At 46.1% G+C, this 27,666-nt stretch overlaps 2 protein-coding genes across 4 annotated transcripts in view; both read left to right on the top strand.

Moving 5' to 3' along the window:
* LOC144754139 (uncharacterized) overlaps nt 1–26,618 on the top strand; it is a 586,760-nt gene extending 560,142 nt beyond the window's left edge. For 2 of the 3 annotated variants that reach the window (XM_078641717.1, XM_078641718.1), the window contains 2 exons: nt 20,353–20,474; nt 25,331–26,618. In XM_078641717.1, coding sequence (XP_078497843.1) covers nt 20,353–20,474; nt 25,331–25,630 — 422 coding nt within the window. In that variant the 3' untranslated portion in view covers nt 25,631–26,618. Of the gene's footprint in view, nt 1–15,808; nt 16,134–20,352; nt 20,475–25,330 lie in introns of those variants that run through there. The other variant, XM_078641716.1, reaches the window with a different exon arrangement.
* Nucleotides 671–15,325, top strand: LOC144756281 (uncharacterized; the record flags this gene model as incomplete). The annotated part of the gene is made up of 10 exons (XM_078645941.1): nt 671–722; nt 1,587–1,741; nt 3,785–3,853; nt 5,000–5,047; nt 5,843–5,881; nt 6,242–6,334; nt 10,241–10,567; nt 12,593–12,976; nt 14,849–14,977; nt 15,158–15,325. Coding segments are annotated over exons 1-10 (1,464 nt in total), but the record flags the coding sequence as incomplete, so codon positions are not given.
* Nucleotides 26,619–27,666: the final 1,048 nt, after the last annotated feature.

Genomic DNA, 27,666 nt, shown 5'->3' with positions numbered 1-27,666 from the left:
CACAACAGCAGCAACAACAGATACAACAACAGTCCCAACAACAGGTGAAACTACAGCTGCCACAACAGCTGCTACAACAGCAGCAACAACCACTGGTACAACAGCAGCAACAACGGCTGATACAAAAGCAACAACTGCTGTCACTACAGCAGCTACAACAGCTGGTACAACAGCCATCACTACAGCTTCCACTACAGAACCAACAACAGTAGCTACCACTGCAGCCATAACAGCAATAACAACAATAGCCACAACTGCAGCCACAAAAGCAGCAACAACAGATACAACAACAGCCCCAACAACAGGTGAAACTACAGCTGCCACTACAGCAGCAACAACGGCTGCTACAACAGCAGCAACAATGACTGCTACAACAGCATCAGCAATGGCTGATACAACAGCAACAACTGCTGTCACTACAGCAGCTACAACAGCTGGTACAACTGCAGCAACAACAGCCATCACTACAGCTGCCACTACAGAACCAACAACAGTAGCTACCACTGCAACCACAACAGCAATAACAACTATAGCCACAACTGCAGCCACAACAGCAGCAACAACAGATACAACAACAGCCCCAACAACAGGTGAAACTACAGCTGCCACTACAGTAGCAACAACGGCTGCTACAACAGCAGCAACAACGGCTGCTACAACAGCAGCAACAATGGCTGCTACAACAGCAAAGACTGCTGCCATTACTGCAGCTACAATGGCTGGTACAACTGCAGCAACAACAGCCATCACTACAGCTGCCACTACAGAACCAACAACAGTAGCTACCACTGCAGCCACAACAGCAATAACAACAATAGCCACAACTGCAGCCACAACAGCAGCAACAACGGATACAACAACAGCCCCGATCACAGGTGAAACTACAGCTGCCACTACAGCAGCAACAACGGCTGCTACAACAGCAGCAACAATGGCTGCTACAACAGTAAAAACTACTACCATTACAGCAGCTACAATGGCTGGTACAACTGCAGCAACAACAGCCATCACTACAGCTGCCACTACAGAACCAACAACAGTAGCTACCACTGCAGCCACAACAGCAATAACAACAATAGCCACAACTGCAGCCACAACAGCAGCAACAACAGATACAACAACAGCCCCCACAACAGGTGAAACTACAGCTGCCACTACAGCAGCAACAACGGCTGCTACAACAGCAGCAACAACGGCTGCTACAACAGCAGCAACAACTGCTGATACAACAGCAACAACTGCTGTCACTACAGCAGCTACAACAGCTGGTACAACTGCAGCAACAACAGCCATCACTACAGCTGCCACTACAGAACCAACAACAGTAGCTACCACTGCAGCCACAACATCAATAACAACCATAGCCACAACTGCAGCCACAACAGCAGCAACAACAGATACAACAACAGCCCCAACAACTGGTGAAACTACAGCTGCCACAACAGCAGCAACAACAGCTGCTACAACAGCAGAAACAACCACTGGAACAACAGCAGCAACACCGGCTACTACAACAGCAACAACTGCTGTCACTACAGCAGCTACAACAGCTGGTACAACTGCAGCAACAACAGCCATCACTACAGCTGCCACTACAGAACCAACAACAGTAGCTACCACTGCAGCCATAACAGCAATAACAACAATAGCCACAACTGCAGCCACAAAAGCAGCAACAACAGATACAACAACAGCCCCAACAACAGGTGAAACTACAGCTGCCACTACAGCAGCAACAACGGCTGCTACAACAGCAGCAACAATGACTGCTACAACAGCATCAGCAATGGCTGATACAACAGCAACAACTGCTGTCACTACAGCAGCTACAACAGCTGGTACAACTGCAGCAACAACAGCCATCACTACAGCTGCCACTACAGAACCAAAAACAGTAGCTACCACTGCAGCCACAACATCAATAACAACAATAACCACAACTGCAGCCACAACAGCAGCAACAACAGATACAACAACAGCCCCAACCACAGGTGAAACTACAGCTGCCACTACAGCAGCAACAACGGCTGCTACAACAGCAGCAACATCGGCTGATACAACAGCAACAACCGCTGTCACTACAGCAGCTACAACAGCTGGTACAACTGCAGCAACAACAGCCATCACTACAGCTGCCACTACAGAACCAACAACAGTAGCTACCACTGCAACCACAACAGCAATAACAACTATAGCCACAACTGCAGCCACAACAGCAGCAACAACAACAGATACTACAACAGCCCTAACAACAGGTGAAACTACAGCTGCCACTACAGCAGCAACAACGGCTGCTACAACAGCAGCAACAACGGCTGCTACAACAGCAGCAACATCGGCTGATACAACAGCAACAACCGCTGTCACTACAGCAGCTACAACAGCTGGTACAACTGCAGCAACAACAGCCATCACTACAGCTGCCACTACAGAACCAACAACAGTAGCTACCACTGCAGCCACAACAGCAATACCAACAATAGCCACAACTGCAGCCACAACAGCAGCAACAACAGATACAACAACAGTCCCAACAACAGGTGAAACTACAGCTGCCACAACAGCAGCAACAACAGCTGCTACAACAGCAGCAACAACCACTGGTACAACAGCAGCAACAACGGCTGATACAACAGCAACAACTGTAGTCACTACAGCAGCTACAACAGCTGGTACAACTGCAGCAACAACAGCCATCACTACAGCTTCCACTACAGAACCAACAACAGTAGCTACCACTGCAGCCATAACAGCAATAACAACAATAGCCACAACTGCAGCCACAAAAGCAGCAACAACAGATACAACAACAGCCCCAACAACAGGTGAAACTACAGCTGCCACTACAGCAGCAACAACGGCTGCTACAACAGCAGCAACAATGACTGCTACAACAGCATCAGCAATGGCTGATACAACAGCAACAACTGCTGTCACTACAGCAGCTACAACAGCTGGTACAACTGCAGCAACAACAGCCATCACTACAGCTGCCACTACAGAACCAACAACAGTAGCTACCCCTGCAGCCACAACAGCAGCAACAACAGATACAACAACAGCCCCAACAACAGGTGAAACTACAGCTGCCACTACAGCAGAAACAACGGCTGCTACAACAGCAGCAACAACGGCTGCTACAACAGCAGCAACAACCACTGGTACAACAGCAGCAACAACGGCTGATACAACAGCAACAACTGCTGTCACTACAGCAGCTACAACAGCTGGTACAACTGCAGCAACAACAGCCATCACTACAGCTTCCACTACAGAACCAACAACAGTAGCTACTACTGCAGCCATAACAGCAATAACAACAATAGCCACAACTGCAGCCACAAAAGCAGCAACAACAGATACAACAACAGCCCCAACAACAGGTGAAACTACAGCTGCCACTACAGCAGCAACAACGGCTGCTACAACAGCAGCAACAATGACTGCTACAACAGCATCAGCAATGGCTGATACAACAGCAACAACTGCTGTCACTACAGCAGCTACAACAGCTGGTACAACTGCAGCAACAACAGCCATCACTACAGCTGCCACTACAGAACCAAAAACAGTAGCTACCACTGCAGCCACAACATCAATAACAACAATAACCACAACTGCAGCCACAACAGCAGCAACAACAGATACAACAACAGCCCCAACCACAGGTGAAACTACAGCTGCCACTACAGCAGCAACAACGGCTGCTACAACAGCAGCAACATCGGCTGATACAACAGCAACAACCGCTGTCACTACAGCAGCTACAACAGCTGGTACAACTGCAGCAACAACAGCCATCACTACAGCTGCCACTACAGAACCAACAACAGTAGCTACCACTGCAACCACAACAGCAATAACAACTATAGCCACAACTGCAGCCACAACAGCAGCAACAACAGATACAACAACAGCCCCAACAACAGGTGAAACTACAGCTGCCACTACAGTAGCAACAACGGCTGCTACAACAGCAGCAAAAACGGCTGCTACAACAGCAGCAACAATGGCTGCTACAACAGCAAAAACTGCTGCCATTACTGCAGCTACAATGGCTGGTACAACTGCAGCAACAACAGCCATCACTACAGCTGCCACTTCAGAACCAACAACAGTAGCTACCACTGCAGCCACAACAGCAATAACAACAATAGCCACAACTGCAGCCACAACAGCAGCAACAACGGATACAACAACAGCCCCGATCACAGGTGAAACTACAGCTGCCACTACAGCAGCAACAACGGCTGCTACAACAGCAGCAACAATGGCTGCTACAACAGTAAAAACTACTACCATTACAGCAGCTACAATGGCTGGTACAACTGCAGCAACAACAGCCATCACTACAGCTGCCACTACAGAACCAACAACAGTAGCTACCACTGCAGCCACAACAGCAATAACAACAATACCCACAACTGCAGCCACAACAGCAGCAACAACAGATACAACAACAGCCCCAACAACAGGTGAAACTACAGCTGCCACTACAGCAGCAACAACGGCTGCTACAACAGCAGCAACAACAGCTGCTACAACAGCAGCAACAACTGCTGATACAACAGCAACAACTGCTGTCACTACAGCAGCTACAACAGCTGGTACAACTGCAGCAACAACAGCCATCACTACAGCTGCCACTACAGAACCAACAACACTAGCTACCACTGCAGCCACAACATCAATAACAACAATAGCCACAACTGCAGCCACAACAGCAGCAACAACAGATACAACAACAGCCCCAACAACAGGTGAAACTACAGCTGCCACTACAGCAGCAACAACGGCTGCTACAACAGCAGCAACAATGGCTGCTACAACAGCAAAAACTGCTGCCATTACAGCAACTACAAAGGCTGGTACAACTGCAGCAACAAGAGTCATCAGTACAGCTGCCACTACAGAACCAACAACAGTAGCTACCACTGCAGCCACAACAGCAATAACAACAATAGCCACAACTGCAGCCACAACAGCAGCAACAACAGATACAACAACAGCGCCGACAACAGGTGAAACTACAGCTGCCACTACAGCAGCAACAACAGCTGCTACAACAGCAGAAACAACCACTGGAACAACAGCAGCAACAATGGCTACTACAACAGCAACAACTGCTGTCACTACAGCAGCTACAACAGCTGGTACAACTGCAGCAACAACAGCCATCACTACAGCTGCCACTACAGAACCAACAACAGCAGCTACCACTGCAGCCACAACAGCAATAACAACAATAGCCACAACTGCAGCCACAACAGCAGCAACAACAGACACAACAACAGCCCCAACAACAGGTGAAACTACAGCTGCCACTACAGCAGCAACAACGGCTGCTACAACAGCAGCAACAACGGCTGCTACAACAGCAGCAACATCGGCTGATACAACAGCAACAACCGCTGTCACTACAGCAGCTACAACACCTGGTACAACTACAGCAACAACAGCCATCACTACAGCTGCCATTAGAGAACCAACAACAGTAGCTACCACTGCAGCCACAACAGCAATAACAACAATAGCAACAACTGCAGCCACAACAGCAGCAACAACAGATACAACAACAGCCCCAACAACTGGTGAAACTACAGCTGCCACAACAGCAGCAACAACAGCTGCTACAACAGCAGAAACAACCACTGGAACAACAGCAGCAACAACGGCTACTACAACAGCAACAACTGCTGTCACTACAGCAGCTACAACAGCTGGTACAAATGCAGCAACAACAGCCATCACTACAGCTGCCACTACAGAACCAACAACAGCAGCTACCACTGCAGCCACAACAGCAATAACAACAATAGCCACAACTGCAGCCACAACAGCAGCAACAACAGACACAACAACAGCCCCAACAACAGGTGAAACTACAGCTGTCACTACAGCAGCAACAACGGCTGCTACAACAGCAGCAACAACGGCTGCTACAACAGCAGCAACATCGGCTGATACAACAGCAACAACCGCTGTCACTACAGCAGCTACAACAGCTGGTACAACTGCAGCAACAACAGCCATCACTACAGCTGCCACTACAGAACCAACAACAGTAGCTACCACTGCAGCCACAACAGCAATGACAACAATAGCCACAACTGCAGCCACAACAGCAGCAACAACAGATACCACAACAGCCCAAACAACAGGTGAAACTACAGCTGCCAAAACAGCAGCAACAACGGCTGCTACAACAGCAGCAACAACCGCTGGTACAACAGCAGCAACAACGGCTGATACAACAACAACAACTGCTGTCACTACAGCAGCTACAACAGCTGGTACAACTGCAGCAACAACAGCCATCACTACAGCTGCCACTACAGAACCAACAGCAGTAGCTACCACTGCAGCCACAACAGCAGCCAGAACAGCAGCAACAACAGATACAACAACAACCCCAACAACAGGTGAAACTACAGCTGCCACTACAGCAGCAACAACGGCTGCTACAACAGCAGCAACAACGGCTGCTACAACAGCAGCAACAACGGCTGATACAACAGCAACAACTGCTGTCACTACAGCAGCTACAACAGCTGGTACAACTGCAGCAACAACAGCCATCACTACAGCTGCCACTACAGAAGCAAAAACAGTAGCTACCACTGCAGCCACAACAGCAATAACAACAATAGCCACAACAGCAGCAACAACAGATACAACAGCAGCCCCAACCACAGGTGAAACTACAGCTGCCACTACAGCAGCAACAACGGCTGCTACAACAGCAGCAACAATGGCTGCTACAACAGCAAAAACTGCAGCCATTACAGCAACTACAATGGCTGGTACAACTGCAGCAACAACAGCCATCAGTACAGCTGCCACTACAGCAGCAACAACCGCTGGTACAACAGCAGCAAAGACGGCTGATACAACAGCAACAACTGCTGTCACTACAGCAGCTACAACAGCTGGTACAACTGCAGCAACAACAGCCATCACTACAGCTGCCACTACAGAACCAACAACAGTAGCTACCACTGCAGCCACAACAGCAGCAACAACAGAAACAACAACAGCCCCAACAACAGGTGAAACTACAGCTGCCACTACAGCAGAAACAACGGCTGCTACAACAGCAGCAACAATGGCTGCTACAACAGTACAAACTGCTGCCATTACAGCAGCTACAATGGCTGGTACAACTGCAGCAACAACAGCCATCACTACAGCTGCCACTACAGAACCAACAACAGTAGCTACCACTACAGCCACAACAGCAATAACAAAAATAGCCACAACTGCAGCCACAACAGCAGCAACAACAGATACAATAACAGCCCCAACAACAGGTGAAACTACAGCTGCCACTACAGCAGCAACAATGGCTGCTACAACAGCAGCAACAACGGCTGATACGACAGCAACAACTGCTGTCACTACAGCAGCTACAACAGCTGGTACAACTGCAGCAACAACAGCCATCACTACAGCTGCCACTACAGAACCAAAAACAGTAGATACCACTGCAGCCACAACAGCAATAACAACAATAGCCACAACTGCAGCCACAACAGCAGCAACAACAGATACAACAACAGCCCCAACCACAGGTGAAACTACAGCTGCCACTACAGCAGCAACAACGGCTGCTACAACAGCAGCAACGATGGCTGCTACAACAGCAAAAACCGCTGCCATTACAGCAACTACAATGGCTGGTACAACTGCAGCAACAACAGCCATCAGTACAGCTGCCACTACAGAACCAACAACAGTAGCTACCACTGCAGCCACAACAGCAATAACAACAATAGCAACAACTGCAGCCACAACAGCAGCAACAACAGATACAACAACAGCCCCAACAACAGGTGAAACTACAGCTGCCACAAAAGCAGCAACAACAGCTGCTACAACAGCAGAAACAACCACTGGTACAACAGCAGCAACAACGGCTACTACAACAGCAACAACTGCTGTCACTACAGCAGCTACAACAGCCGGTACAACTGCAGCAACAACAGCCATTACTACAGCTGCCACTACAGAACCAACAACAGCAGCTACCACTGCAGCCACAACAGCAATAACAACAATAGCCACAACTGCAGCCACAACAGCATCAACAACAGATACAACAACAGCCCCAACAACAGGTGAAACTACAGCTGCCACTACAGCAGCAACAACGGCTGCTACAACAGCAGCAACAATGGCTGCTACAACAGCAGCAACATCGGCTGATACAACAGCAACAACCGCTGTCACTAAAGCAGCTACAACAGCTGGTACAACTGCAGCAACAACAGCCATCACTACAGCTGCCACTACAGAACCAACAACCGTAGCTACCACTGCAACCACAACAGCAATAACAACAATAGCCACAACTGCAGCCACAACAGCAGCAACAACAGATACAACAACAGCCCCGACCACAGGTGAAACTACAGCTGCCACTACAGCAGCAACAACGGCTGCTACAACAGCAGCAACAATGGCTGCTACAACAGTAAAAACTACTACCATCACAGCAGCTACAAAGGCTGGTACAACTGCAGCAACAACAGCCATCACTACAGCTGCCACTACACAACCAACAACAGTAGCTACCACTGCAGCCACAACAGCAATAACAACAATAGCCACAACTGCAGCCACAACAGCAGCAACAACAGATACAACAACAGCCCCAACAACAGGTGAAACTACAGCTGCCACTACAGCAGCAACAACGGCTGCTACAACAGCAGCAACAACGGCTGCTACAACAGCAGCAACAACTGCTGATACAACAGCAACAACTGCTGTCACTACAGCAGCTACAACAGCTGCTACAACTCCAGCAACAACAGCCATCACTACAGCTGCCACTACAGAACCAACAACAGTAGCTACCACTGCAGCCGCAACAGCAATAACAACAATAGCCACAACTGCAGCCACAACAGCAGCAACAACAGATACAACAACAGCCCCGACCACAGGTGAAACTACAGCTGCCACTACAGCAGCAACAACGGCTGCTACAACAGCAGCAACAATGGCTGCTACAACAGTAAAAACTACTACCATTACAGCAGCTACAATGGCTGGTACAACTGCAGCAACAACAGCCATCACTACAGCTGCCACTACAGAACCAACAACAGTAGCTACCACTGCAGCCACAACAGCAATAACAACAATAGCCACAACTGCAGCCACAACAGCAGCAACAACAGATACAACAACAGCCCCAACAACAGGTGAAACTACAGCTGCCACTACAGCAGCAACAACGGCTGCTACAACAGCAGCAACGATGGCTGCTACAACAGCAAAAACCGCTGCCATTACAGCAACTACAATGGCTGGTACAACTGCAGCAACAACAGCCATCAGTACAGCTGCCACTACAGAACCAACAACAGTAGCTACCACTGCAGCCGCAACAGCAATAACAACAATAGCCACAACTGCAGCCACAACAGCAGCAACAACAGATACAACAACAGCCCCGACCACAGGTGAAACTACAGCTGCCACTACAGCAGCAACAACGGCTGCTACAACAGCAGCAACAATGGCTGCTACAACAGTAAAAACTACTACCATTACAGCAGCTACAATGGCTGGTACAACTGCAGCAACAACAGCCATCACTACAGCTGCCACTACAGAACCAACAACAGTAGCTACCACTGCAGCCACAATAACAATAACAACAATAGCCACAACTGCAGCCACAACAGCAGCAACAACAGATACAACAACAGCCCCAACCACAGGTGAAACTACAGCTGCCACTACAGCAGCAACAACGGCTGCTACAACAGCAGCAACGATGGCTGCTACAACAGCAAAAACCGCTGCCATTACAGCAACTACAATGGCTGGTACAACTGCAGCAACAACAGCCATCAGTACAGCTGCCACTACAGAACCAACAACAGTAGCTACCACTGCAGCCACAACAGCAATAACAACAATAGCAACAACTGCAGCCACAACAGCAGCAACAACAGATACAACAACAGCCCCAACAACAGGTGAAACTACAGCTGCCACAAAAGCAGCAACAACAGCTGCTACAACAGCAGAAACAACCACTGGTACAACAGCAGCAACAACGGCTACTACAACAGCAACAACTGCTGTCACTACAGCAGCTACAACAGCCGGTACAACTGCAGCAACAACAGCCATTACTACAGCTGCCACTACAGAACCAACAACAGCAGCTACCACTGCAGCCACAACAGCAATAACAACAATAGCCACAACTGCAGCCACAACAGCATCAACAACAGATACAACAACAGCCTCAACAACAGGTGAAACTACAGCTGCCACTACAGCAGCAACAACGGCTGCTACAACAGCAGCAACAACGACTGCTACAACAGCAGCAACATCGGCTGATACAACAGCAACAACCGCTGTCACTACAGCAGCTACAACAGCTGGTACAACTGCAGCAACAACAGCCATCACTAAAGCTGCCACTACAGAACCAACAACAGTAGCTACCACTGCAACCACAACAGCAATAACAACAATAGCCACAACTGCAGCCACAACAGCAGCAACAACAGATACAACAACAGCCCCGACCACAGGTGAAACTACAGCTGCCACTACAGCAGCAACAACGGCTGCTACAACAGCAGCAACAATGGCTGCTACAACAGTAAAAACTACTACCATCACAGCAGCTACAAAGGCTGGTACAACTGCAGCAACAACAGCCATCACTACAGCTGCCACTACACAACCAACAACAGTAGCTACCACTGCAGCCACAACAGCAATAACAACAATAGCCACAACTGCAGCCACAACAGCAGCAACAACAGATACAACAACAGCCCCAACAACAGGTGAAACTACAGCTGCCACTACAGCAGCAACAACGGCTGCTACAACAGCAGCAACAACGGCTGCTACAACAGCAGCAACAACTGCTGATACAACAGCAACAACTGCTGTCACTACAGCAGCTATAACAGCTGGTACAACTCCAGCAACAACAGCCATCACTACAGCTGCCACTACAGAACCAACAACAGTAGCTACCACTGCAGCCGCAACAGCAATAACAACAATAGCCACAACTGCAGCCACAACAGCAGCAACAACAGATACAACAACAGCCCCGACCACAGGTGAAACTACAGCTGCCACTACAGCAGCAACAACGGCTGCTACAACAGCAGCAACAATGGCTGCTACAACAGTAAAAACTACTACCATTACAGCAGCTACAATGGCTGGTACAACTGCAGCAACAACAGCCATCACTACAGCTGCCACTACAGAACCAACAACAGTAGCTACCACTGCAGCCACAACAGCAATAACAACAATAGCCACAATTGCAGCCACAACAGCAGCAACAACAGATACAACAACAGCCCCAACAACAGGTGAAACTACAGCTGCCACTACAGCAGCAACAACGGCTGCTACAACAGCAGCAACAACGGCTGCTACAACAGCAGCAACAACTGCTGATACAACAGCAACAACTGCTGTCACTACAGCAGCTACAACAGCTGGTACAACTCCAGCAACAACAGCCATCACTACAGCTGCCACTACAGAACCAACAACAGTTGCTACCACTGCAGCCACAACAGCAATAACAACAATAGCCACAACTGCAGCCACAACAGCAGCAACAACAGATACAACAACAGCCCCAACAACAGGTGAAACTACAGCTGCCACTACAGCAGCAACAACGGCTGCTACAACAGCAGCAACAATGGCTGCTACAACAGCAAAAACCGCTGCCATTACAGCAACTACAATGGCTGGTACAACTGCAGCAACAAGAGCCATCAGTACAGCTGCCACTACAGAACCAACAACAGTAGCTACCACTGCAGCCACAACAGCAATAACAACAATAGCCACAACTGCAGCCACAACAGCAGCAACAACAGATACAACAACAGCGCCGACAACAGGTGAAACTACAGCTGCCACTACAGCAGCAACAATGGCTGCTACAACAGCAGAAACAACGGCTGCTACAACAGCAGCAACAACGGCTGATACAACAGCAACAACTGCTGTCACTACAGCAGCTACAACAGCTGGTACAACTGTAGCAATAACAGCCATCACTACAGCTGCCACTAGAGAACCAACAACAGTAGCTACCACTGCAGCCACAACAGCAATAACAAAAATAGCCACAACTGCAGCCACAACAGCAGCAACAACAGATACAATAACAGCCCCAACAACAGGTGAAACTACAGCTGCCACTACAGCAGCAACAACGGCTGCTACAACAGCAGCAACAACGGCTGATACAACAGCAACAACTGCTGTCACTACAGCAGCTACAACAGCTGGTACAACTGCAGCAACAACAGCCATCACTACAGCTGCCACTACAGAACCAAAAACAGTAGATACCACTGCAGCCACAACAGCAATAACAACAATAGCCACAACTGCAGCCACAACAGCAGCAACAACAGATACAACAACAGCCCCAACCACAGGTGAAACTACAGCTGCCACTACAGCAGCAACAACGGCTGCTACAACAGCAGCAACGATGGCTGCTACAACAGCAAAAACCGCTGCCATTACAGCAACTACAATGGCTGGTACAACTGCAGCAACAACAGCCATCAGTACAGCTGCCACTACAGAACCAACAACAGTAGCTACCACTGCAGCCACAACAGCTATAACAACAATAGCAACAACTGCAGCCACAACAGCAGCAACAACAGATACAACAACAGGTGAAACTACAGCTGCCACAAAAGCAGCAACAACAGCTGCTACAACAGCAGAAACAACCACTGGTACAACAGCAGCAACAACGGCTACTACAACAGCAACAACTGCTGTCACTACAGCAGCTACAACAGCCGGTACAACTGCAGCAACAACAGCCATTACTACAGCTGCCACTACAGAACCAACAACAGCAGCTACCACTGCAGCCACAACAACAATAACAACAATAGCCACAACTGCAGCCACAACAGCATCAACAACAGCCCCAACAACAGGTGAAACTACAGCTGCCACTACAGCAGCAACAATGGCTGCTACAACAGCAGCAACAACGGCTGCTACAACAGCAGCAACATCGGCTGATACAACAGCAACAACCGCTGTCACTACAGCAGCTACAACAGCTGGTACAACTGCAGCAACAACAGCCATCACTACAGCTGCCACTACAGAACCAACAACAGTAGCTACCACTGCAACCACAACAGCAATAACAACAATAGCCACAACTGCAGCCACAACAGCAGCAACAACAGATACAACAACAGCCCCGACCACAGGTGAAACTACAGCTGCCACTACAGCAGCAACAACGGCTGCTACAACAGCAGCAACAATGGCTGCTACAACAGTAAAAACTACTACCATCACAGCAGCTACAAAGGCTGGTACAACTGCAGCAACAACAGCCATCACTACAGCTGCCACTACAGAACCAACAACAGTAGCTACCACTGCAGCCACAACAGCAATAACAACAATAGCCACAACTGCAGCCACAACAGCAGCAACAACAGATACAACAACAGCCCCAACAACAGGTGAAACTACAGCTGCCACTACAGCAGCAACAACGGCTGCTACAACAGCAGCAACAACGGCTGCTACAACAGCAGCAACAACTGCTGATACAACAGCAACAACTGCTGTCACTACAGCAGCTACAACAGCTGGTACAACTCCAGCAACAACAGCCATCACTACAGCTGCCACTACAGAACCAACAACAGTAGCTACCACTGCAGCCACAACAGCAATAACAACAATAGCCACAACTGCAGCCACAACAGCAGCAACAACAGATACAACAACAGCCCCGACCACAGGTGAAACTACAGCTGCCACTACAGCAGCAACAACGACTGCTACAACAGCAGCAACAATGGCTGCTACAACAGTAAAAACTACTACCATTACAGCAGCTACAATGGCTGGTACAACTGCAGCAACAACAGCCATCACTACAGCTGCCACTACAGAACCAACAACAGTAGCTACCACTGCAGCCACAACAGCAATAACAACAATAGCCACAACTGCAGCCACAACAGCAGCAACAACAGATACAACAACAGCCCCAACAACAGGTGAAACTACAGCTGCCACTACAGCAGCAACAACGGCTGCTACAACAGCAGCAACAACGGCTGCTACAACAGCAACAACTGCTGTCACTACAGCAGCTACAACAGCTGGTACAACTCCAGCAACAACAGCCATCACTACAGCTGCCACTACAGAACCAACAACAGTTGCTACCACTGCAGCCACAACAGCAATAACAACAATAGCCACAACTGCAGCCACAACAGCAGCAACAACAGATACAACAACAGCCCCAACAACAGGTGAAACTACAGCTGCCACTACAGCAGCAACAACGGCTGCTACAACAGCAGCAACAATGGCTGCTACAACAGCAAAAACCGCTGCCATTACAGCAACTACAATGGCTGGTACAACTGCAGCAACAAGAGCCATCAGTACAGCTGCCACTACAGAACCAACAACAGTAGCTACCACTGCAGCCACAACAGCAATAACAACAATAGCCACAACTGCAGCCACAACAGCAGCAACAACAGATACAACAACAGCGCCGACAACAGGTGAAACTACAGCTGCCACTACAGCAGCAACAACGGCTGCTACAACAGCAGAAACAACGGCTGCTACAAAAGCAGCAACAACGGCTGATACAACAGCAACAACTGCTGTCACTACAGCAGCTACAACAGCTGGTACAACTGTAGCAATAACAGCCATCACTACAGCTGCCACTAGAGAACCAACAACAGTAGCTACCACTGCAGCCACAACAGCAATAACAACAATAGCAACAACTGCAGCCACAACAGCAGCAACAACAGATACAACAACAGCCTCAACAACTGGTGAAACTACAGCTGCCACAACAGCAGCAACAACAGCTGCTACAACAGCAGAAACAACCACTGGAACAACAGCAGCAACAACGGCTAATACAACAGCAACAACTGCTGTCACTACAGCAGCTACAACAGCTGGTACAACTGCAGCAACAACGGCCATCACTACAGCTGCCACTACAGAACCAACAACAGCAGCTACCACTGCAACCACAACAGCAATAACAACAATAGCAACAACTGCAGCCACAACAGCAGCAACAACAGATACAACAACAGCCCCAACAACTGGTGAAACTACAGCTGCCACAACAGCAGCAATAACAGCTGCTACAACAGCAGAAACAACCACTGGAACAACAGCAGCAACAACGGCTACTACAACAGCAACAACTGCTGTCACTACAGCAGCTACAACAGCTGGTACAACTGCAGCAACAACAGCCATCACTACAGCTGCCACTACAGAACCAACAACAGCAGCTACCACTGCAGCCACAACAGCAATAACAACAATAGCCACAACTGCAGCCACAATAGCAGCAACAACAGACACAACAACAGCCCCAACAACAGGTGAAACTACAGCTGCCACTACAGCAGCAACAACGGCTGCTACAACAGCAGCAACAACGGCTGCTACAACAGCAGCAATATCGGCTGATACAACAGCAACAACCGCTGTCACAACAGCAGCTACAACAGCTGGTACAACTGCAGCAACAACAGCCATCACTACAGCTGCCACTACAGAACCAACAACAGTAGCTACCACTGCAGCCACAACAGCAATAACAACAATAGCCACAACTGCAGCCACAACAGCAGCAACAACAGATACAACAACAGCCCCAACAACAGGTGAAACTACAGCTGCCACTACAGTAGCAACAACGGCTGCTACAACAGCAGCAACAACGGCTGCTACAACAGCAAAAACTACTACCATTACTGCAGCTACAATGGCTGGTACAACTGCAGCAACAACAGCCCTCACTACAGCTGCCACTACAGAACCAACAACAGTAGCTACCACTGCAGCCACAACAGCAATAACAACAATAGCCACCTCAGCTGCCACTACAGCAGCAACAAAAGCTGCTACAATAGCAACAACAACAGCCATTACCACTGCCGCTACTACAGGAGTAACAACAGTTGCCACAACAGCTGTCACTACATCAAAAACAACAGTTTCCACAACAGCTGCCACTACATCAGAAACAACAGTTGCCACAACAGCTACAAGTTTAAGTGGCAAGTCATTTTGTATTCCTCCTTTGTTCAAAGCTTCGCATGAACCATTGGCTAGGTGGTCATCATAACAGCAGAGCTTAAGCAACAGGGAACCTATCAGGGCTTCACCAATCAATCCACTGTTTCAATGCTTGAGCTGGATAAAGGTCTTGTCAGTCAGAGCCTTGTGGGAAGAGGTTCCTCATATTTCAGGTCAAGCAGGACCTAGTAGAGAAGATTGCACATGCAACCTAGCATCATTCATCCTGGCAGCGGTGAAACAGAAATTGAAAGAAACATGAGGTGGTGGCTGAGCTAAGAGGAGGGTTTGAGTAGGTTCCTCCATGAGCCACAAGTTCAATAAAGTCATCAATTGTGGTAAGGGAGGCCTCTCTTCAGGGTTCTTGACAACAGTCAAAGTCATACAACGGGGGCGTGATCACTGAGTGTGGGATCAGGGACATGGCTTAAAAGAACAACATTTTTGTTGCTCGTCTGTTGGATTTTCACCTAGACATGATGCACACAACTTAAATGAAAAGTAACTGCATTTAAAACCAATCCGTGAAAGACTATTTGTTCTTCTATAAATGCTCAGGTGGTTGATGCAATCACTCCATATGTTTGTGTATCAAACAGGAGGATTACTGATTTGAATTCTGGATGGTGCAATGGGAAATATTGACATGTATATTTACAGTACCATTGCATCTCTCTGTATGACAGAAAACACTGTGACTATGGGAGTCAATACACTAAAAAAGAATTACACTGCAGTTTAAAGAAGCCTTGGTATGGGGGTGGATAACAGGACTGGCAAAAAAAGTATTATGAAGCAGCCAATGCTGGCCACTTCAGAACACTTGTTTTCTTTCTGTCTGCTCGGGCGGTGTGAATAAAAAAGGGGAAAGGGATGGGAGGGGAGTGGGAGAAGACACATGAGCGGAAGGAGAGGGAAAACAGAGACAGGGTGATGGGTTGGAGAAGAAGCAGGCGGGACAGGCCAGGAAGACAAGGGCTGGAGAACATCTTCTTTAGAGGCATAAAAGGATGCTACAAAAACATTTCCAAAATGAAATACTTTCATTTGAAAGTTTGCTGTCCATAATTCTGTGGAAAGGAACATTTAATGATTTAATTACACTGTGGGATTCATCTCTCCACAGAACATACACTTTAACTGAAAACATTCAAGCGAGCCACCAATTCTTCTCCGAAGTTAAGTCACAGAAATATTTGACTAAGTACCCTTAGTTATGCTGGGATGGGATCAACACAGCAATGGGAGGAAGGGCGACATGCAAAATGGGTAGGACGGAACAAGCAAACACGGATAATGGGGGTATTGGGAGGGAGCTGATATTAGAGTCAGCTACAAAATGGGCCCTCTGTAGAGTGTCTCAACAAAAAGAAATAAATAGCTACAAAAGGCACAAAGGAGTGTTAGAACACAAGTACTTGGGCTGTGCTCCTGGGCAGGGCCACATGCAAGAAGAGGGAAGTGGCGACCACAGTGCCAACCATCAGGAAGCATGTGATTTAGAGTGGGTTTGAAGACAGCCAGTGGTATGTTATGGGTAGCCTCCAAGCAAACTAACTATAAACAAAATGTTTTGAAAAGACAGTGCATGCTCTGTCCAGGTGAGACATACAAATCTATTACACCTGACATAGGAAAGGCACAGGGTTTTGGACCAGTATATTTAGGGGCCTAACAGTAAATAAACTGGAAAAATTTGTACATTTAGTATATTTTACCATTTGATATCTAAACGTAAATTAGGAAACAAGTGTAGAAATCACTTCGAAGTGTCTGAGAGTTATGTAAATATTTTTTAAATGATTCTTAAAACATACAGAGGGATAATTGCTTTTCTTTTTCAACTCCCAGCTCTTAACCCTTCCACTGTAGCAAAAAGTAAACAAATGGACATATTTGTGTGAGAAAGGTGGCAACATTACTGCACATATTGTAAAATAAGCTAATGTTAAGTGAGCAAAAAGAGTCATGTTTTAAAAATGTATATATTTAGTAATAGCCAAAAGACTCTACTTAGTGCAAGGATATGTTTACAGCTTTTTAGTAATAGGATTAATTAAAGAACAAAAAAACATATTTACAAAAACTAGTAAAAATCACATAAAGCCTCAAATAAATTAAATCTCCATCAATTACAGCTAATATTGGATTTTAAGCTGCCTTTAGATGTGCTTATTAACAAATTGCACACATTTACATGTTTGCAGGTAGCATCCTCCTGGTTTCCATTCCCTCCCTTCACAGTACAGGCGATACACCCTTCTCTTTCAGCCTAAGCCAGCTGTTTTCACAAATATATTGGAACAGTTTTGTTAGAATTAAGCAAAAGTCTAGGAAGGTTCTACACACTTCAGCCTCTATTTCTTGACTATCCTTGTTCAGCCAGTAGTTTAAAAGAGGCAGTTGCATAAAGTTGTCATTGCCTGTGATGGCACTGACTAGACTGTCACAATATAGGTTTTTTTTTTTTTCAGAGAGAGACACACACACACATCACAACACACATACACACACTGTTTTGTGGCCAGCTGCACCATGTACCCTGCCTGGCCAGGCTCCTAGTAAAACAGTCTTACAGGTTCATGGCATTGGCATCATGCAAGAAAAGGGAAATGCTCAGAAGCATGGGTGAATGGGTACAACAGGCCTCCGGGCCACACATGGCATGCAAGAAAAGCATAACACTCATGGGCAGGGATACATGGATACAACAGGCCACAGGGAACCATGTGGCATGCTAGAAAAACAGAGTGATCAGCAGCATGGACAATACTGAATAAGTCTGCACCTGCTTGAACACAACTGGCCAGAGGTTACAGCCGCCAAGCATGCCACAGCCCTCTCTGTTTCACACTTTTGCTTCTACTTTAGGGTGATATTTATGAGAGGCTTGCGTCATGTTTGCACCACTCATATTGTTACATGTCTGACGGAGGCGTTCAAGTCAGATTCATGAAGTCACCCAAAGCCACATTGCGTGGCTTTGAATGACTTCATAAAGCTGGAGCAAAGCAATGTAGTGCAAATCAGTGCGTTGCCTTACTCTGTGCACGGGAGAGTATGTGGCCTAAGAGGTATCGTGGTCGACCTGTAGCACGGGAACTGGGTTCGATCTTAGGCTGGGTCACACAACATCCTGCGATTCTGTAGAAATCATGCAACCTCCCGTGCCTTCCAAAAAATGCATGTGTCCATCTGTAATGTAACTGGCACTCGTGCCAAGTTCTCTGACACCTTAGGGTCTAGCTTGTGCTATAAAAAACTCCCCCAAAAAATAAAGGCAGCGGTTCATGGGCGTTACGGTGGGTGTTGCAAAGCAAATCCTGTGGTTTTTTATGCTCCCCCAAAATTACAAGAACTTGTAAATATGGGAATAAGCCCAGGTGGGGCATAATAAGGAGAAATATCTTTAGTTCCCCTTTCTATGAGTGCTGCATATAGATAGAGGAAAACACCTCTATGGATTGTTTTTGTGCATGAAGGTGCCCCTTCCTGCAAATAAACAATCCTGCCTACAACACAGGAAACTTTGTACAATGGTGCAAGGAGGGCTTCGTTAGCGCTCAGATGCTGAAAAGGGACCGATGCAAGGGGAAAGGACTGGAATGCACCAAATCATTTAAATGTGGCGCAGTCCTGCCTCTGGAGCAGCGGGGTGCAGCAAGGTGACATGCTAAGCGGAGCTGCATGAGAATCTCATAAATTTGCCCCTAGGTGTTTTGCCTTTGTACAATCAGGGAACAGACAAGTGTGTTTGGTGACAATGCACCTGCCCTGCTCATGAGGTGCTACAGCAGATCCCGGGTTGCCAATCCCACAGTGCTCAAAACAATGAAGATTGCAAAGTTATATAAGAGACCAAATGCTCAAAATGATAGTTTACCTGTCAGGGGTGTCTGTTACAACCCTGGCACCTGCAGTCTTCACATAGTCTTAATAGCAGTGACTGCCTTTAGGTACTCTGATCTCTACTGGCCAGACTCAGCATAGCACTGACTTCAGTTCTGGATACCTGAAGCCTGCCTAAGGGCTTCATGGCACCCGGGGGTCTGCCTTGAGGGAGCCCTTGGAGGTTGTATGTAATCATCCGCATCCACATCTAGAACACTGTTGAAATGTACTATAGAAGTTGTGTATGGACTGCCAAAGACTGAGTGTTGCACCTAACACCCCTAAACCTTTTCCTTACATCTCCCACAGGAACAACCACACTCAGCGGAGGAGGCTTTATAAATGTCGAAGACCTGAGTGACTGGCAGATCATCCTCATCAGCCTGGGGGCTCTCGCGCTCCTGGCCACGCTGCTCGGCCTCTGTTTCATGGTAAGAACAAACATGGCTGCCGCGTCCTCAGCAATAAGCCATGGCAGGGTTGTGGAAGTAGGACATGCTCAGTATGTGGGGACGATTGTCCTGAATGTAGTCACTCAGTTATACTCACTGAATGAAAACTATTTAACACAAGCCACTGAAGCAGCAGCCACTGAATGAGAGCCTCAGAATGAGATTAGTGATATTCAACGATGGGAATCACTTAATTGGAGTCACTGAAACTAAGCCACTGAATGGGAGTCAGTGAATGATAGTCACTGAGAGTGACTCGCTGACTATATGTAACTGAATAAGAGTATCTAAATGGAAGTCTCTGAATTACAGTTCATGAAAGTGAGTCATGGAAGGGAGTACATAAAGGGAGGTTACGGACTGAGAGTCAGTAATTGAGAGTTGTTTAAGACATAGCATTGACAGGGATCGTTAGGAGTCTGATTATTTTGATAAATTAGTGGCCACTAACCAGATGTCACTGACTAGGAGTTAGTGCAGACAGTTCCCTAAATTAGATCCTGAATCAGGAGTCTGTTAATGGTGCTCTTTGAGTGGTAACTACTGAGTGCAAGGTGTGGGTTGGTAGCATTTGGGAGTGATCCTTTAGGTTTTATTAATCAGAGTCATCAACTGGAAACCTATGACTGCAGGCGTTTGATCTGGTCTTAAACTTCATAACCTTGTTTCGGAATCAGAGACCTTCAGCCATAGAGTGGGAGCCAGCTATATGAAATTATTGATCAGGAATCAGGATTATTGTTTGAGAGTCATTAATCATAAGTGCTCTAGTAGAAGCCAGAGTTTAGGAGTAAGTCATCATTAATCATAGGTCACTAATTTGGAGTGATTGATTGGAGTGATTGAATTGGGTTTACAATCAGGAATATCAATTAGAGATCATTGGTTAGGAGTCCTCAAACTGCTCTCATTGACTTGGAGTCGCTGACTCAGAGTTGCTGCTGTGGAGCTATCAACTGTGGTACCTGATAAGGTATCACTGGATAGCTGTCCTTGACTGTCATCATTATGTGTCACATACTGGCAGTCATCAATTAGGAGTAATTGCTAATCATGATTGTAGGAAAGTTGTTTATTATTAGGTGGGGTATTCATCCTCTACTAGTAATAATAGCACAATCACTAATAGGTCCAGTCAAGTCACAGTAAATTAATCTTTCCTCATTCCTTTGGAGCTCAGCAAAAGAGCAGTCAGCTTAATTTAGGAGATAGGTATGTGTAATGCATGTAATACCACCAATAGTAAATAGGTAAAAAATACAACGTAACAAAAATCCAATGCCAATTTATAAAAAGAGAGAGTATTTCTATCTCCAAAACAAGCCCAAACGACAAACATCCAATGTAGGGAACCAGAGATAGGGATTTTCAAAGATTAATAAAAAACAATTGCATTCTAGCACCTAAAAGCTCAAAGCGCCACTCGTCGCTATCTAGTCACACTAAACTGGGACAAAGTCCAAGTTTTAGGCCGACTGCAATGGAGCATGGGTCAGATAAGCATACAGTAGGTCTGTGTCGAGAGTTTTTTTAGGAGCTTTTCTCTAATCTACAGGCTCTTAGACGGGTCCTCGGGTTTGTGAACCAATAATTTGCAATGATTGATTGAAGTGTTTCAACTGGGCTTCCAATTAGAAGTATCAATCAGAGATCATTAGTTAGGACTTATCAAATTGTGTTCATGGACTCAGAGCTGTTTACTTGGAGTTGCTGCTTTGGAGCAACCTGATAAGGTATCATTGGATAGCTATCAGTGAATGTCATCACTGAGTCTCATATAATTGAAGTCATCAATTAGAAGTAATTGATAATGAATCTGATGAGTTGAAGATCAGTAGCATTTGAATGGCACTCATTAAATGGGGATAATTCATAATAAGAAGTCAACTGGAGTCATTTATTTGGAGAAAATAAATGGAAGTCAAAGATTCGTAGTCAGTTGAGAGTCATTGAAAGTATTTTATTGCCATCCACTGATTTGGAGCTGTCGATCGAGATTGGTCAATTAGAAGTTATCGATCAAGAGCCATTAATTGAGGCCTTGGTTGGATTTATTGTACAGAGTCATTGGTTTAGAGACAACAATTTAAGTCAAAAGTTGAAAGTTTGAGGGCTGTTGAGTGCAAGTCCTCTGTTTGAAGTTCTCACTGGTCATTATTGATTGGGTAGCAATAGTAATCATCAATTGCCAGCCATTATTTGGGGGCAGAAGGCTTATTAATTTGGAGTCCCAGATTGAATGTCAACTAATGAGAATTTTTTTATAGGAGATATTCGGATTTCTAGGCGTCTTCATTTTGTAATAATTCAGGGACTTTGATAAAGAATCAATAAGCAGGATGTTAAAAATTGTGAGTCATCGGCTATGAAGTCATTGATTTCAATTTATCAACTGAGTGTTGTTTGCTTTGGATGAGTGCCCATCGCATGTCTGTGACCCCTGGATCCATAGTAGATTTTAGGATAACCATGTGAGATACATCTATATACATTCATTCTAAGAGACATCATTTACATAGTCCATGGCCATGCTGAATATGAGGGCGGAACCAATATTGGGCATCCCAATTTCAGAATCTTCGTTCTGAGTTATTACTGAAGAGATGTTTACTGAGCCACGAAGGGTAACTTATCATGATGTTTGTGTGGACAATATTAACAGGTGACAACTTTATTTATACACATGTAGTGCAACAGGGATAGCAAAGGCTTGGTGATGCCCACTATAAAGAATGTGCTTGAGCTGGGGAGTTCACACCAGAGTATTAGATGTGCAGTAGAACCACATGAATCAGTTTTCAGCATTTCCTTCAAAGATTGATAGTAGGTTCCCAACAGAAAGTTAATCCAAAGAGGCTATCGAACCCCTCAATCCTCATTAACCTGTCAATACTCTACTCTTACAGACTGTGTGACTGAACTCTGTAAGGACTATTGCAATACTCTGCTCTTACAGACTGTATCACTGAACTCGGTAAGAGGTGGGAGAGTAAGATTTAACCCCTGGGGGACCAATTATCCCACAGAACGAACATTGGACATAGGTCTGAAATTATTTATCCTGGCCTTTTGACCCCAAGGGGAAGAAATAGTTGGAGAATTCATATAATAAATGCTCCACCCATTTTGCCAGAAACATGGGAGGATAAAGAGACGCTAATCAATAAGGTGATCCATTGGATCAGACAGAGAAGAAACTGTTGGTCCATAATTAGATCTGACATCCTAGCTGCCAACGGGCATTACTATAGTGAAGCATTTGACTAAATCAATGATTCTCGGGGGCAGGTCTAGTAAACCTGGACCAACCCACTTACCCTAATGGGTCGATGATCCATTTCGAGTTCAATTTACTTCAGATAAGATCAGCACAGACCGTCTGGGGTCCTGGGCCCAAGCCTAATCTAGTGGAAACACGACAGCATAACACCAAACCGCACAAACCCAGTCCTCTGTGCAATGATCATTATACGGCATGATGGGAGAAGGGATGCCACCCCAAGCCAGGTAGAACAGGTTGGTTAAAGTGAATGTCCACGTTGAAAAATCTAAAATTGCTAATCTACCAACTACCCTCTGCTAGATCAGGACTGAGAGGGGGCAATCCCTAGATTTGAGCGAACCACCACTATTAAACTACAAGAACCTTACAGTGTTGTGCTGGAACCTTGCAGGTCTCAAATCAAAACGATAATGCGAAAAATGGGGGAATTCTACAGATGGTTTTGATATATGAGTTTTGAGTTACATGGCTCAAGACGGAGAGTGTACACTTACACAGAGACCATTGTGCAGGCTTGAGTAACTGATTTGTAGCAGAAATATGGGATACGCTGATAGAAAATCTAAAATCCCATAGTCATGAATGCCCCCGTCGACAACCGTGACTACTGTTATATATATATGCCTTTATACAGTGTAATGTTTCAGCTATGTTGGTTATATGCTGGTGCAATTCATTGAACATCATATTTCTTGATCAATAGCTAGCTGGGTGAAAAGTAGAAAATATACAACATTTGCTGCAGTGTGGCCCAAGGTTTGCAGGCACTGAGACTTCACATGTTGATCTTATGGGTCATTGGAAGGATGAGGGGCTGCATTTCATCCTGACACGAATCACTATGCCTTCTGTGATGGGTACACACCCTGGATTATTGAGGGATGTTTCAATTAAATGTTGGATACATCAATTAGTGCATAATATGTCCTTTATCTGATATCTCCTTAAAATAAATATCTTTTCACAGCTCCAGGGTGTTAAAAAATAATTCATATAACATCAGAATTTCATAAAGAAACAACTCTCCACAGCTACAGCTGGTTCTACTGTAAAGGGGCACTGTTTTAAAGATAAGCCCTGCCCCTGATAGTAACAATTCTTCCTGGCTCCAGGATATCCTTCTGTAAGCAGGAACATTCCCTATTATAAGACATGTCCATGATAGAAACATCTCTCCACAGCTCTAAGGATGTTCTTCTTTAAGGGAGTCAATGATGATGATAAGCCATGTCTCAGATACAAATATTTTTCCACAATTCTAAGACAAGTCCTATAATATCAGAATTTCCTAAAGAAACATCTTTCCACAGCTTGAGCTTGTCCTTATGTGGAAAGGTAATGTTTAATGAGAGCACACTTCATTGATAGGAACATCCTGGATAGCTAAAGCCCCCCCCCTCTGTGGAAGTTGTGCTCTTTTGGTGTCATCCATCTTTGGTCTTAGACAATCTCTTCCAATGGATGTTATCACTCTTTGAAGAATGTCCGTCTGTCTTGACTAAACCTCTGATGGTTGGTGTTATTTACACATTCCTTCTTCCTTCTCTTTCAGCTTGCCTCAAGCGGATTATCTTCGCTGCTTGGAGGATTCTCTGCGGGCTCCTATTCCCCAGCAGCTGCCATGGCAAAAGCCATGTTGTATGCCCCCAGATACTACACCCACTTTCAACAATCTGGCCCTCAACTTCAGCAGGGTGAACACCATCAATGGCAACGGGAACCACCCCTCCACCACACCTTGGAGCACCACCATGAACACGGGGCACAAGGCGATAGCCATAATCATCACGGCCAAGACAGTCGTGATGGGAATTTGGAATATAGTAGCAGAAATCTACGGTATTACCCATGAGTAAAAACACCCAGGAGGATCGTACCAAGAAATACCTGTCTGGATCCGAGTGGACATGTTTCTCACTGTGGCTGCAGCAATAGATGGTTCTCAGTGTGGAAACTTTGTATTGGTGGTCAAAGAAGCATTTGCTTTTAGACTCCCTCTTATGAGTACCTCCTGAGCTTTAGTGATCCAACCATGAGCTTCCATGAGCAGAGGCCTACAGCACACAAGAACATTAGCCTAAGCGCCCTTCCTTCCGCCAATTGGTCACAATTTCACTTGTTCCCAGTTCACTAAAGTAAATGTAACTTTCTACTAGCGCCTTGGTTTGGATGCTACTCCACTGGTACAAATCTCTTTCTGGACCAGTGATCAACTCCTAACACTTCCTGGTGATGCAGAGGGTGCAGAGACCTCCACCTAACAAGAGAGTCAAAGTGTGCACCTATTCACACACTTGTGCAGCAGTAGGAGACTACAGTGAGAGTCTCCACTCACACTCAGATGATCTCTGGGACCATGAGTAGAACTACAGCTCAGTGGCCCCTGCTTATCACTGAAGGCATCTTGTGTTCTGACTTACAGTGCTACATATTTATTATTGATATTTATAATGCAGAGAATGTAATACTCTCTGTACATCTGTGATGCATTCAGACAGTGAACGTGAATTAAGATAAGATAGATGGTCTCATTGGCTGAAATGAAAAAAATAAAGAACATATGATGGACAGAGTGCTGAATTAATCAAACATTCACCTACAGTCACAGATATGAGTTGAAGCCATAGTTTTTTTGTTCTCCATGCCAGTCTAGTTAGACCAAACCAAATGCAAATCAGTCTTGACCCTGCTCCCCATGGGAACAGTCCAGTCCAAACTGTCTGTCTAGGTCCTGCCTCGACTGTAAACAAGCATCCTGGGACCGGTTTCAGGTTATCACCCCTCATCAGCCAGGGTGCATGTTTGACAACGTTCAGCATTCTGTCTGCCATCTTTTTTTTTTAAAGAATGATTACTATAAATTCACACCATGGAAAATGAGGTGCTGTCTGTGAAGACCGTCTAGTACCCCTACCCGTGTACCACCATTAAAATGAATTCACTTGAAAAATCTGGTGTCTGTGTTAATTTGTGCGAATGACGTTAGTCTCAGCCCTGGGGCACTGCACGCTGAGAGTTGGGGTGTGTACGAGAATGTCAAAACCAAAATATTGTCTGACAGACAGTGCTTCATTGGAGCCGGTAGTTGCAAGTGGAGCCCAACAGTGCTTATTTTTAGGGAATGCACTAATTACTTCCCATCAGATTTCCAGTAAGAGTAAGAACAAAAAAGACAAAAGAGGGAAGAGAGAGATGGGAAACAGTGACAAAGGGAGAAAGCAGGATTGAAAAAGAACCGCGAGAGTGGAGTAAAAAAGGCCAAGAGTTTATAATGGTGGTTGAGATGGAAATAAGGCTACACAGCCTTGGTATTCAGCACTCCTGATATTCATAATATCAGCTATGCGCTTCTGAGCAGAACATTGAGCCACATTACTTGTTTTTTTTACAAATTGGTAACTATAAATATTGTTTGAAAAAACTACATAATAAGAGAAAATCTACACCCAATGGAAAAATATTTTTGTAAACAATAGTCTGACATACAAGGAGTGTGGGTCATCATTTTGACACTGTTCAGTTAGTTATTTGTGCCAGGCCTCATGAGTTAGTCTTGCTTAAGTATTCACAAGGTCATCAGGTCATCTAACTGCTATCTGTTCCTCTCCTATGTGCTTGAGTAATTGGGTAAGAAGAGGGACGGCAACTCTACAACCCTCATGTGACAATATTCCTTTCAATGATAGCCGGCCATCCCTGAAAAGGGGCATGCATGTATGGCAGGATGGTTGACTGCACAAGACAGAGTTCCCTGCAAAACTGGCTCCAGTCATTTAAGTCGCGTAGCGAGGGGGGCAGCACAACTTTTAGGGGCGGCAGTGTTTCACCCCGGTCTTACATTAGTTTGCCGCGGGGCAGCAAACCCAGAAAGCATTGCCAGCAGCCCCC

This window comes from Lissotriton helveticus, chromosome 5_1, assembly GCF_964261635.1.
Source record: "Lissotriton helveticus chromosome 5_1, aLisHel1.1, whole genome shotgun sequence".
In the NCBI taxonomy this organism is placed as follows: Eukaryota; Metazoa; Chordata; class Amphibia; order Caudata; family Salamandridae; genus Lissotriton; species Lissotriton helveticus.
This window is presented reverse-complemented; position numbering and strand designations above follow the sequence as displayed.